We start from the raw sequence: 14,921 nt of genomic DNA on the forward strand, positions 1-14,921 counted from the left end.
GTGACATCGTTCACAGGTGTGAGGTGCATTTCCAAATGTAAAATGTATAACATTCAACTCTGTCTGCTTCTACCATCGACTCTTGGACCACTGATGTTCTCACAGACTGCACGTCAGACCTCATGGATGAGATGTAATTTTCTCAATTCAATGTTGACAAAACTGAGGCTATCCTGCTTGGCATCCGACAGCTCCTCCTCACTTCAGGCACTGACTGTATCAAGCTGCCCGGTTTCTCCCTTCATGAGGCTCATGCACGCCTTGTAACTTTGTAACTTCTTGAGCAGGGTGTTGGGAAAATAAATCATTGGCCTGCCCAGCTCCACCTTCCACAAACTCCACATCACACAGCCTAGATTTTCTCCACACGATCATTGGCCCCAAGCTCGCCTGGCTCTAATGGTTCCCTATCCCTAGCAGACCAACATTTAAGATCATCACTTGTCTTCAAATGCCTCGAAATCTGTCATATTTTGTGACACTGCAGTCCCAGCCACTCCCACTGTTCTGCCAACTATGCCTAACCATTGGTGGGCAAGCCTTTGCCCCCTACCCCTCTTTCCTCCTTCCCATCTTGGGCACTTATCTTTGTAAAGCATGTTTTGCCTACAAAATGCACACTTCTGTTTTGCTGGTCAACAATGCCTAAGATAAGATTGATCATTTATTACTTGGCTATTGTTGTGTGCAAAACTGACAGCAGCCTTCGTCAACAAAATGCACAGTCACTACACTTTAAAGAAAATCCTTTGAAGCAATATGTCCTCCGATATTGAAAGGCACATCAAATGCAATGATCATTATTATAGACACTATGTAAGTGTAAATTGTTGCATGAATTGCTACTTATTTTGATTGCATTTTCCAGAATGCATTGATTTCCCATCAAGTGACACATTTTTGTATCACTAAAACATAGTTAACAGTTAACCATGTTCCATCTGCCACAATTTAGCTGTTTAGTGGCACGAGTCATCTGCTGAAAGGAACTTTTGACCTAGGAGTGAAAGGAAGGTCATTGCTTTCTCATCAAGACACTACAATAGTTATATTGTGTACTTGCTTACCATCCTTTAATGGTACTGCTTCAGATGCTTCTTATGCTTTTGGAAGGATTTGCTCCTTATCCTTATGGCCTGTACCTGCTCTATTTGACCCCTTCCCCCCTACACACAAAGTCTAATCGAGTTGCAGTATTGTATCTACGGTATTTAACACATGTTGAAAAGTGGGGTTTGCAGGGTTTTTCAAGGTGTTGAAAGGAAGAATGCTAAGTGATAGCTTAGTTCAGTTAATGACTTCTGGGTCAGAAAGTTGTTGATTTCATGCACCATGTAGTGATTTTAGGTCACAGGTTAGGCTGACACTATTGTGGTATTTAAGGGTGTATATAATATTGTTGGTGGTGCTGTCCTTTGGATGAGACTTTAAACAGAAGTCCTACCTGTCTGTCCTCAGGTGGGCATTGAAGATCCCATGTCACTATTCAAAACATTTACCTTCTCCTAGTATTTAGGCTTCATGGACCGAGTGATCTTCTGAACTAATTTCTTTGCTTTATCACTTGCTGGATCTAAACATTAGAAAATTGTCTTCAGCAGTGCCATCTGGTGGTCAAACAGTAACCACACGTGTTTAGAAAAACTCAGATAAGTCGTATCAGTTGGGACCATAACATTTAATACCAGTTGCAGGCAAACTGTATAGATCGTATAAAATCCGATTTAATCAAAAATCTACACTGGACTGGGTTTTCAGCTATTCAATGCGTCTTGACCCATTGTTGCATACGCACTTACCGACAAGCATTGGAATTGCATTGACTTGCTGGAATTGACGTTCTTCTGTGCATGCGTCGAAAGATCAAGACTATGTTTCCTGTGATTCAAAGCAGTCAGTTGTAAGTGTGCGTGTGTTGGCGGGTCAGGATTTCATTTCCCATGATTCAATGTAGCTGGTAAGTGTAGGAGTAATGGAGGATAGTGCAGCAGTGTTATGAGTTAGGAGGTGATTAATACAAGTAGTACAAAGAAATCTAAGTGGTTTTGATCGAAAACTGAATGGGACGCTGGTGCATGTATGCTGTACGACTTAGACGATTATACGATTTATAAAGATATGACTTATCACCTCTGGGTCAGACTTTAAAGATAAAGATAAGTCTTACTGTATAATAATCCTTACATTTGATATAGTGGGTTATCACATCACTGAGTCATCTCAAAGAGCTTGACAGGATACACTGTAATATGGTTGACTGCATTTTGTGGGCGAAACTCAGTAGTCAGTTTGCGTACAGCAATGTCCCACAAACAGCCATGAAGTGAGTGACCAATTTTTTATTTGGTTGATTGTTGGCCAGGACACCAGGAGAAACTCCCTTCTCTTTTTGAATAGTGCCATGGGATCTTTGACATCCACCTGAACAGGTAAATGGGACCTCAGTTTAACGTCTCATCTGAAAGACAGTACATTTGACAATGAACCCCAACCCCCGGGCACTGCATTGGAGTGTCAACTTAGACTATGTGATTCCAAGTCCCGACATGGGGCTTGAACCCACAACCTTATGCCTCAGAGGCAAGAGTGCTACCACTGTGCCAGCCTGACCCAATCCAATTTAACCCGAGTTCCTGTCTGCCTCGACAGATGGATATTGTTTTTGGTTAGTCAGGTGTCTGACACATGCTGAAACCCTTCACCATGCTTAAGAGTATCTAAACCAAATAAACTTCCATGCATCCCACCAACCATTGGAAATTCCAGAGATATTTATTGGAATGAAATGCTCACTCTCTCCTTGGAGGGAAGCATCCTGGTTACCTAATTCTGAAAAGTATTAGGTGCAGGTTGACAAGTGTCAAGGTTTGGGGAACCCCAGGGTGTCTGTTAGGTACTGCTGGAATCTAACCAGCTAAAACAACAACAGCAACAAGATTGCATTTATAAAGCGCCTTTCATGTCGGGAGGACGTCCCAAGGCGCTGGACAGTTGGGTCAGGACCCGAGCAGTGGGGAAATGGTCAGGGTGAGGGGAGGGAAGGGAGGGAGCGAGGAGGAGGAAGAGAGTCGAGAGGGGAGCTGAAGGCTCAGTCAAAGAGAAAGGTTTTGAGACCGGCCTTGAAGGAGGAAAGGGAGGAAGCGGCGAAGGCACTGGGGGATGGAGTTCCAGAGCCTGGGGCTGAGAGGCTGAAGGCCCGACCACCGATGGTAGGGCGGTTGGGGCGGGGGATGTGGAGCAGACCGGAGCCAGAGGAACGGAGGGTACGGGCAGGTAGGTAGGGGGATAGTAGGTTGGAGAGGTAGGAGGGAGCGAGGCTGTGAATGGCCTTGTAGGTGAGGATGAGGATCTTGAATTCGATCCTCTGGGGGATGGGGAGCCAGTGGAGGCGAGCGAGGGTGGGAGTGATGTGGTCCCGAAGCCTGGTGCGGGACAGTACACGAGCTGCAGAGTTCTGAATGACCTGCAGCTTGTGGAGGGAGGTGCCGGGAAGGCCGGCGAGGAGAGAGTCCATGAAAGCTTGCCATTGATAGCACTATCTGGCAAGCTCTCCCACTGCTTGTACAGCGAGGAACACCCTATCCATTAGGGCTTTGGCTTGCAGGGTTGTTGGAATGGGAGAAATCCCTAACCCCAGCGGCTGGTCTGCCCTTCCAAGTGCTGCCGGTGAGCCGGGCTGGCTATGCTGTCATCAGCAGTGCCCTGGAGTGCTGTGGCCCCTCCTGGCTCAGCACCTCACTGCTTGATCGTGGACTTTGCAATTGGATTGGAGGAAGCCCTTCCTTTGTATCCCTGGGAACTCGGATCAAAAAGGAGGACAGTTTGCAGGCAGGTCTTGTATGCCGCAAACTTCACCTGAATTGGGACCTTGCTGTCCTTGAAGAGAGATGAGCACGACCAAAGTGCCCTTCGTCCCTTCTCTGTGGTCTTGCAGAACAGTGTTTAGGCAAAGTTGATGGTCCACCATGACCCTGAAATACCGATAACACAGGCAAACAGCAAGGCAGTACAAAAACTGAGCAAGCCACTTACAAACCATCCAGGTGGCAACGCTAGGTGTGTATTTGTTGTGTTTATACTATTTGTACTGGTGGATAAGGTGTTCTTTCTTTGCAATCTGTTTTGGGCTGTATGATTTGCACACAATATATACTTGTTCCATGGCAACAAAATAACAACAAAATGTGAGTTACATGGCTGACAATCTACTCTGTGACATCACGTTTGACCTACATATCTTCAATTTTCTCTATAATTATGGCAAAACTCCTGCTGCCTTTGATTAAGTACAATCATTCAATATATTTACTTTAACATAAAATTATGGCATCTTCAAAAGCTTCACTGATTCATTTAAATGTTTTCTAAATACAGTAAATGTGCAATTCAGTACGAGAAATCTGTGGACTAATCTGCCACCTAGTGTGGATGCCGTGTCAGACAAAATATTCAGAAGTGATAACTTCATTCAACAAGGAGTGAGGGAGGAAATGAAAAATTATCAGGTTTTGAAACAGGACTTGGATAACGCAGCAAGATAGATTATCTGATATCCTTTCTTTTTGTCTACATTTGTATGTTCTTGTGTAAAGAACTACTTTTTCTGTATATGCAAATACTCAACGTTCAAAATATTTGTAGTGGAAATATATTTAGATAGACTGAGCCGCTGTCTGCTGAAGAACCGAGTTCTGATCACCAAATAATGTAGTAGTATTAGGAATAATAATCCTTACATTTGATATAATGCCTTTTACGTTGGGAGGATGTCTCAAAGTGTTTTTCAGGATATACAGTTAAACTTGTTGAAGCTACCACCTGCTGAGTAGAGGTGGTTGCTTCAACAGGCTGTCAACAACCACCCTGGAACAGGCAAGACCAGTTTTTCCATAATAAACTGCCTCTATTCAGCAACCTCTGTCTAATGCAACCAGTGGCGATTTTATTTTTATCCTGGCGGTGTACAGCCACTCTTTTAAGTTCTAAGTGAATTTAAATATGCTTACCAGTAATGCACTACCAATTTTTGGACTCCCACATGTAGGCTCCCGCTAAACTCCTCGTGTATTTATCAACACTGCGCTGAGCAGTCTGCATGATGCCCAGTGTTGAGGCAGTGTTCGTAAATTAACCAGGAGTCTAGTGGGAGTCTGCATGTGGGCCCGCGGAACTTCTTTCAAAAAATATTGGGCCTGGTTAACAAACCCAATGAACACTTACTCAGCCCATTCTTGCATAAAGGACACTTTGGTCCAGCCCACTGAATGGTTGTTGAAAACAGGCTTAACTGTACTGTAAAATGGAATGTATTTGTAGGTAACATGACAGCCAATTTGCAGAACAATTTCCCACAGATAGCTAAGAAGTGAAAGACCTATTTTTATTTGTAAACATTTATTGAGGTGAAAGGTTTGGTCCATGATAATATCACCGTTGATAATGTCATGGGACATTCTGCTCCTGACAATGTCCTAGTGGATCACTGAGGAATCCTCCAACCCAGACTTGGTTAAGGGGGGAGGATTCCCAAAACTCCTTGAGATAGTCATTGAGCTGTCTGTCAACACCTTTGAACAAGCCCCCACACAGATTCTAGTATTTATAATACTAATAATGTTTGCATTTGATATAGTACATCACGGGGTTTACTATAAAGTGTAGTAACTGTATTTTGTAGGTGAATATGGCAGCCAATTTGTGCACATCAGTGTCCCAACAATTGAGTGAATTTTATCTGGGGGATTGTTGGCCACAACACAGAGCCAGTGCCAGTTCTGCCATTGTGAGCACCGTCTCTAGCAAAGTTCCAGCTGTGGGTCCAACAAGGATCACCCTACCTATTAATGCTTTGACTCTGCTGGATTAACAGGAGCTAAGTGGGAAGAATCCCTATTTCCAGTGACCATACTGTCTCTCCAAGTTCTGTCCATGGGACAGACTGATTGAGCAACGCCTTTAGCTACACTGGATCTATCTGGCCAGGAACTGAACTACCAAGATCAGAACAGAGGCTTGACTGAATTCTGATACTCCATTTACAGTCACCTTGGAGCTATCTTAGCTCCATGGAGCTTTTAGTCATCTTAGCTCAGTTCTCTGGAACTCCCATCTGCTTTGCCACCTTGTGGCCCTGTCCCTCCTCTTCATCGCTTCACTTCCCACCTTTAAAGACCTTTTTGAATATGCTTTTGGTCACCTCCCAACCCCTAGTCCTTCATCAGCTCCCACCCTCCACCTCAGGCTCCCAGATAGCAATGTGAAGCACTTTGAATTGTCCTCCCACGTATAAATGTAAAATAATCGCTGGGCTTTCTCCATAGCATTCATCAGTCAAGTTAATGCCTTGAAAATCTCAGTCCACCTGCAACGTTTTTGTCACAAGCCAGCCAGAATATAAACATTTATTAGTCAGTGAGCTGAACAGCATTTACCTTGTGAAATGACTGTTCTGTTAATGATTTATTTTCCCTGCTTCACGCTGCTGTGTAAAAAAAAGTGGCTCTCTAATAAGCTGCACGCTGACAGACATGTTTCTGATTTCATCGTATTGCTGCAATGTGAATTATATAAACGCACGTTGTTGCTGCCATATCATTTGAAACCATGTCTGCTATAATTGCATGGTATTTCAACTTGCTTTCAACATGTGAACTCTCCTATAAAAGGAGTTCAGAACTCTCTCTAGTACTGGGAGAGGGGAAATCTCTCCTGTACAAGTATTGTGGTTTTGTATGATGGACAGCTTTTCACAGTGGATGGCTATATCATGGCACTCAGTGAATGCAATATTCGATTGAAGTATCTCCTATCGATTCTCCTGTTACAAATCAAGTGCTTGTTAATGCTTCATTGGGTTTCAAGACCTGTTCCAGTGACTGATGCAATGAAGTAGAATTGAAGCAATTCTAATTATCAGCCATAGTATCAGCTAGCTCAATAGATTGGTTGACTTGAGACCAAAAGCCTTTGGGTTCAAGTCTTGTTATGCTCACTCATTCCTTTCAAAGCCACAAAGGAATAAAGCATTGACCTGCAAAGGGTGTGTTGTTACCTGGTTGACAATTATTTATACCAATGTAACTTAAAGAATGCTGCAAACTTTATCCTGTTGGTTGTGTGTGTCAGCCTACCTCAGTTGATTGCCATTGCTTCTGAGTCAGAAGGTTGTGGGTTCAAGCCCTGTCAGGATTCGGACCTCATACAGTCTAAGCTGACATTCCAACGTAGTGCTGTGATTTCGCTGTATTGTTGGAAGTGCACTCTTTCGGATGAGATGTTAAACCAAGGCTTCTTCTGCCTCTGCAGGTGGATTTTAAAGATAGCACAGCACTATTGGAAAAGAGAAAGGAGTTTTTCCCGGTGTCTTGGCCAACAATCCCCAAATAAAATTAATTGTAAAATAATAATCCCTCCAAAAAACAAAAACAATAATAAATTGGTCATTTTCAATCCATGACTGTTTGTGGGACATTGCTGTGCGCAATTGGCTGCCGCGTTCGCCCACAAATATACAGTCAATTCACTTTACAGTATATTCTGTGAAGTGCTTTGGGACGTCCTCTCGACATGAAAAGCGCTTTATCAAATGCAAAGATTATTATTATTATTGTTCACTTCATGAATGACCGATTTGTGGGACTGTGCCGTGAACAAATCAGCTGCTGAGTTGAGCCATAAAACACTCAGTCACCGCACATACAATATATCCTGTGAAGTGCTTTGGGTTGTCCCCCTGATGCAAAAGGCACTATCCCCAAGATAAGGATTATTATTACAGTCAAACCTGTCTTCAACATACAGTGGACTGGGCCAAAGTGGCCTTTATATGACTGACCTCCAAGTAAGGGTTCGTTCGTGTGCAAACCAGGCTATCTGGGCTGATCCTGGGTGGTTAACAGGTAGTGGCTGCTGAATGGAGGTGTGGCTTGAAAATGTTTAATAACATTTATTTACGTTAAATAAAATCCCTATTTGTGACAAAGATACACCACTGTATCGGTGCTGCTCGGTGAACCTGAGCCATTTGTTTTTTTTTGCAGAAAGCTTGCTGGAGCTAAACGCAGACAATCCAAATGGATTTCTTGAGCTACAGGATTCACAGTACCGAGGTACTCATAAATGCAATGTTTGTTTCCAAACGTTTCCAAAGTACAACCAGTTGCAGCGTCATCTGCGGGAGCATGATGAGAATGATAAGGTGAGTGAGCTCCAAAATAAGAGGTCATTGTGGTAGAATGTTATATTTTTATTTCAAGAATATCGAAAGCAAATGTATAATTTAACCCCAACCTCAGTCTTATGTTTCAAATGATCAAAGATAACATTTAAAAAGTCTGACACATGCAGAATTATCACCATGCTTAAGTTTCCAAACCTAACTGAGAGCTCCATGAATTGCACCTATACATGGAAATTCCCAAAATATTTATTGGAAAAAAATACACACTCTCTCACTGGAGGAACACATACTACTGATCTAATTCTGGAAAGCATTAAGCGCAGGTTGGCTTGGGGACCCCGGAGTGTGTGTTTGGGTATGACTGGAGTCTAATCGGCAAACACTGCATAGCATGCCGTTGAACGCACTGGCAAGCTTTGTTGCTGCTTGTCCAACTAGGATCACACTACCCATAGCTTGTAGCATTAACAGGAGTTGAGCGTGAAGAGACCCTGCTTCTAGTGACTGGTCTGACTTTCCAAGACCTGCCGATAAGGCAGCACGCTGTCATCAACAGTGCCCTGGAATACTGCGGACCTGCCAGGCTCAGGAACTGGACGACTGAAACCGCCACAAAAGATTGGTTCGATTCTGACACTCTATTACCAAACTTTGAAACCAGTTCAGCTCCAAGGGGGTTCATCACTCCGTCCCCCCCGACCTCCAGGAGGACAGTATGGGAATGTACATTGCCTCACCAGCTCAAATGTTCTGCAATTTTCACTGACTGTTATGCTGTGCAGTGGATTTCATTGTTCCATTAAATTGGCACATTAAATTGTAATGAAGAGCTTGTGGAGTCCTGTAGCTCAGTGGTTAGAGCACTCGCTTTGCAAGTGAGACACCTGAGTTCAATTCCAGGCAGAGGGCGAAACCTTGGGCAAGTTTCCTTACTCCACACACCTAATAATAATCCCTCCAAAACCAAAAACAATAATAAATTGGTCATTTTCAATCTACCACTGTTTGTGGGACATTGCTGTGCGCAATCGGCTGCCGAGTTCGCCCACAAATATACAGTCAATTCACTTTCCAGTATATTCTGTGAAGCGCTTTAAGACGTTGAGAAGACCTGAAAAGCGCTATATCAAATGCAAGGATTATTATTATATTATTCACATAGTCTCCTTGGAAATGTCCTAGGAGATCGGTGAAATAAATCCAGGGCAGCCTGGCCACTGATTTACCTTTCCTCTTCTCTCTCCTGCCTGAATTAAGTGATGGTTGACCCTTAGTGGCGAAAGCGTAGCAAGAACAGTACTCATGCATTATGTTAATAGACCAACAGGTGGCACTGCTGTACCATAGCTAAAGTTTAAATGGCACTGCCACGAGTGTTTCTTGTCTTACAAGTATTATTATTTTTTAGAAAATAAGATGATTCATTTACAGGTCATCATGCATTGTTTTGATTGAGTTATGAATTTAGGTTCTATCTGAATCTTGTGTTTCAGGTTAGGGTTAAGGGTTCTCTCTGCTGTTATATCAATAAAATGTGCTTTTCTCCTTTGTGTATAGCACCATATTACTTTGTACAGAATTGCAAATAACGATATTAATAAAATAATATGATGTGATAAGGCGCCATATCAAATGCAAGGATTATTATTATGTTCCTAAAATAAGAATACTATGGCCGTTAGAATAATTAAAGCATTAATTAGAAAGAACGTTTATACTCAACCCGACTTTGTTAACTGCAATTTAAATATTTGAACTGATGTAAGTGTCGGCAACGCAACATTGCTTGAGGTTGTAGATCTATTGTTAAAAATGGCAACATTGCTGCTGAAGGATTAGTTTATGTTAATAATTTAATAATCCTTGCATTTGATTTTTATTTGCAATGAATGTTTGCATATGCATATTTCAACTTTCCTTTTTAATCTCTCTATGAACAGCCTTACCGGTGTGATCAGTGTCCAACTTCCTTTAATATGGAATTTAATCTGATACTACATAAGGCTACTCATGATGGCGATGACCCCACTTGTCCTGTGTGTAGCAAAAAGTTCTCCCGAGTGGCCAGTCTTAAAGCTCATATTATGCTACATGAGAAAGAGGAGGTGAGTGTCTTCTCTGCATTGATTGTGTACTGCCTTGCACCTAAAATATTTTATGTGCCAAAGAATTTCTTAAATAGTTGAAAGTACCACTGCATAAAACAAATATGATAAAGTGCTGCTGTAATCCAGATAAAGCCTCATTTGGGTTTCTTATCGAGTCTCTGACTCTGAATTATTTCCACGGAGTGATCAAACGGCACGAGTCCACAGGCCAAGTACGCTGCTACCTGGGCAAGACTGAGCAGCAAGGCATTCAAAGATGAAGATTGGTCTATGAGAAAGCTGAGCAATGCGATGGCTCAAGTCGTGCCTGTGGATTCTATGTTTGTCACTTTTTTTTGTTCCTATACTTTCAAAGCACAATCTGCAAACATCTGTTGGAGTAAATCGAGCCACCCTTGTTCAGATGTATGCATGTCCTATGCACTCTTCTGTCCATCTGCCTGTTCTATAGGTGTTTAAAATAACCAGCCTTTACATCTTTTTCTATTTATATATTTTTTATATATGTTTCATCCATATATATGCAGTCAATTCACTTTACAGTATATTCTGTGACGTCCAGAAGAGTGCTGTATCAAATGCAAAGATTATTATTATTATCTGGCAAACCAAATTGATTTGAATTTCTTAATTTAGAAACTTTGTTAAGAAATATTGCAAAATGAACACTGTTGTAGTGTAGTAACTATTTTTCACACAGCAGGGCTCACAAATAGACATGAATTAAATAACCAATTTGCATAGAGGATTCTTGGCCAGGACACCAGGAGAAACCTTTTCTTTTCGAATACTAATCCACTATTGCTAAGGAGCATTCAGAGATCTTTTTCTTCTGCAAAAAGTGATACTGATTCCAAAGGACTTTTCTTTAATTTTCCCCTCTGCAGAACCTGATCTGTACAGAATGTGGAGATGAATTTACTCTGCAGAGTCAACTTAGTAGACACCTGGAGGAACACCGACAGGAATTAAATGGAAATCGGGTGCATGTCTGCAAGATCTGCACAAAGGAGTATGAGAGACCATCTTTGCTGCGAGAACATATGAAGTCTCACTACAGAGTCAGGTGTGTGAAATTTGAGTCGCAAGTATTGTTGTTAATAATAATTAATGTTTGCATTTGGTATAGTGCCTTTCACATCGGGAGGATGTCCTAAAGTGCTTCACAGGATTTACTGTGAAATGAATAATTGTATATGTCTGTGCGAATGAAACGTTGCATATTAAACTGAGTTAAAAGGATAGGCTTCTGAATACACTATTTTACCATTGATCAGATTTGTACTAGATCTCTAATTTACGATGACAGTATAAATGGTTCCAATTGTGTTGTCGTTACGTAATCTTATTATTGGAATTCTGATCAGTTTAATCAGTCATGAATATTGTTCAAGCTGTACCTTTGTGGCCTTTCAATATGTTAAAGTAGCTTGGAGGTAGGTTAAAGTAGCCTAAGACAGTGTGGGTAAAATGCACAATATTCTTTAAAGCTTTCCTTAAGATTTAAGATGCCTCTCCAGGTAAGCGATTTGATCCTCTCGGGGTCTTTGCTCTATCATTTTATGTTATCCTGAAGTAAGCATTTTTATTTTGAAAATTGTAGGCCCTATATTAAGCTTTAGGATTTTTTTTGTTTACCATTGCTCTCCCAGGTTGATGTGCCTGGAGGGCTGATATCCACGCTGTCCTAAGCGCTAAAATAATTTTTTAGTGATTTGCTTGAATGTTTCCTTCCATGTCTGAATGTAACTGCTATGTAATATAACTGGAGGATTTTATATTGGAATCAGTACTATTTGTAGCTATACTGACTCAAGACTTTCCACGAGCTGAACAGCCAATGCAGTAAAATCTTCAGGTCCAGCCATAGTTCCGTAGGTGTTCTGGGGTGGGGGTGTGGGGAGGCTTCACTCCCAAATTTATCGACCATTAAAGATATGTTAGAATCACATTTTTCTGCAAATGTGATCAATGATGATAATTATATCATCAAATTCCATAACTTTCACCTGATTATTTTTTTATCTACAATTGTTTCTTTTATTAATCGCTTAACTCACTTGTTGTTCCCTTGTAACTTAATCTTTTTCACTTTTGAAATTTGTTTTCTATATTTTTCAAACTTCTTTTTAACAGAAACATAGAGGTTGCAATATTCTTAAACACATTCCTTATCTTAATTATTAATGATAAAGGAATGGTAGAGAAATTGCAGTTAAAATTAAGCCCATAAAAATGGACCTGAACAATAGATTTGGGACTGAAACAAGACAGTGAAGGTTGATGCTGTTAGTGCTTATTTATTTGTTTTAATGTTCAGTTTTCTAATTTCTCTTCTGCATGGTGCAGTTGCCACTAAGCTATATTTTTGTTGGCAGAGAGAGAACAGGTTGCCCTGTTTTATAGATGAGGCATCAAACCCATCAGACACCTCAAGGTGCCCAGCGAGAAACTCCTGAATTTTCTTCACTCAGTAGCAGTTCATTTCGGTTCAGTTTAATTGGTAATTAAATTATTAACATGTCAATTTGTCTTGACTTCTTCCTTCATTCGGGAAGACATGGCCTTGAGTTTATTTTAGGGAGGCTGTTGTGTTAGCACCGTTAGGCATTCAGAGAGAAATCAAACCTACCGGTGCATCATACATTTTACTAATCTTGATTTCTGCATTTCCTTCCTATGTCTGCACAAGTAAGATGACCAATGGACAAAGAAGGGATAGAACCATTGTTTTCAGCTGAAATTTATTTTCAATATACGGAGATTTTAAATTTTCTCCCAGCTTTTAGTGTACTGAAAATATCTGAGATTGCCTGTGTGAACCAAAATGTAGTGGCAGAATCCCCAATACAGGTCCAAAAATCCAATACATTTACCTCTAGCTCTTTGAACAACAACTGCAAAGTAGTTCAAGAGCTGGAAGTGTCCAGATGAAAGGTAACCCATAACTTATTCAGGTAAACATTTAATTCCCAACCTTTGTGTTACACCAACTCCACATTTCAGTTTTCAGTCAGTCTCTATAAGGAGCATTGTATAGAAGCAAGGCTCTTCATTAGCTGGAACTGTGCCTCCTGCTAGCTGATTGTGGATCAGCATTGATATATTACAAAGAAGTTTTCAGAGTAGAACTCCCACTGTCTGATCTTATTAATCTGAAGAGGAAACTCAATGCTGGCTAAAGAGAAACGAGAAAGAAAGCTTTGATCTTCAAGTGCTGCTGATATTTCTAATATGTTTGAAATATTGTAGAAATAAATGGTAGCAATTAAATAACACGAGAAGTAGCTGTACAAGGAAATTACTGTATAACACAGGTGAATGCTGGACACAGTGAATAGCTGTACATAACTGCTTCTTTGATCACCTTTCTATAAAATGTTGCAGAGTTCTAGTCCGATACTAATCAATGTTTGCACCTGTTGATTGGCAGGTCGTCCCTGTGCACCAAACAGTACAAACGGCACGTTGATAGGTCAGGGTTCTCGCAGCGATGTGAACACTGTGGAAAAACATTTCAGAAGCCTAGTCAGTTAGTTCGACATATCAGAATACACACAGGTGAGCAATAACCATTGCTGGAACAGACTCCCAGCAAAAGCAATTGTCTGATTTGATATGCTTCTTTAAAACTCGTGTGGATAAATATCTGTGTTTAGAGCTTATGGAGTTGGCTACAGTTTAAGATGATCAAATGCTTCCCAAATGGTTCCTGTGGTGCTGTGTAAATTTTATTGCATAAATGGGAAGAGGGGTGGAGAACATAGAACAACGATTGTTCAATACGTGTCTGAACGGAGCCAGTAGTTTAGATCTGCATTTGTAAAAATGATCTGTGCTAAGTATTACCATAAAGGTGATTCTAACAACAGTGGGCAGCGATCTACCACACTGTCCTTTGAGATCACGCAGCAACAGTTCTCTGAATTATATCTGGATGATGGGGTTTAGCTATGATGAGCTGGACAGACTTCCCCCTTATCAAATTCCCCCTCATCCTCCTGCCAAGGAGGATAAGGGGGAATTTAATTGAATTAATCTTAAAAATAAGAAATTTTACAAGATATGTAAGAAGACAACTCTTTCCTCTGGCGGAGAGATCCAAAACACGGGGAAGTTAGTGAGATGTGAGATCAGAAAACATTTCTTCAGATGAAATGTGGAATGCATGGATGCAGAAGGCTGTAAAGGCAGAATTATTTGAGTTATTTACAAAGGACACGGATAGTTACTTGGTTATTAAGGGTATTAAAGGGTATGGAGAAAAGTAAGGAAATGGGATGAAAAGATCTGCCATTTAATTTAATAAATCTGTGAACAGGCTTAATGGGCGGTCTCCTATCTTCTCCTGTTTCTTTGTACCTAGCTCTGCCCCAGGCTGTTTTTTATCGGCAGTCTTGGGATGAGAGGCATTGAAGATGAGGATAGATGAATAATAATAATCCTTGCATTTGATATAGCGCTTTTCATGTTAGGAGGACAACTCAAAGACTTTGTAGGATTTTACAAATAAAATGTGATGACAGACAGTGGGCAGTGATCTACCACGTGGCAGTCATTTTGCACAAATCTACCACGTGGCAAACATTTTGCACACCTTAAGTGAATGATCAATTTTATCTGAGGGATTGTTA

General features: G+C 41.0%; 1 protein-coding gene across 1 annotated transcript in view; it reads left to right on the plus strand.

The window, feature by feature from the left end:
* The window catches only part of LOC103183222 (zinc finger protein 236), a 76,664-nt gene that overhangs the window by 11,778 nt on the left and 49,965 nt on the right, over nt 1–14,921 (plus strand). The window contains exons 2-5 of the mRNA XM_007900571.2: nt 8,040–8,197; nt 10,120–10,284; nt 11,175–11,353; nt 13,721–13,848. Of these exons, the coding sequence (XP_007898762.2) occupies nt 8,040–8,197; nt 10,120–10,284; nt 11,175–11,353; nt 13,721–13,848 (630 nt within the window). The remainder of the gene's footprint in view (nt 1–8,039; nt 8,198–10,119; nt 10,285–11,174; nt 11,354–13,720; nt 13,849–14,921) is intronic.

Source organism: Callorhinchus milii, unplaced genomic scaffold (assembly GCF_018977255.1).
Source record: "Callorhinchus milii isolate IMCB2004 unplaced genomic scaffold, IMCB_Cmil_1.0 Scaffold2, whole genome shotgun sequence".
NCBI lineage: Eukaryota > Metazoa > Chordata > Chondrichthyes > Chimaeriformes > Callorhinchidae > Callorhinchus > Callorhinchus milii.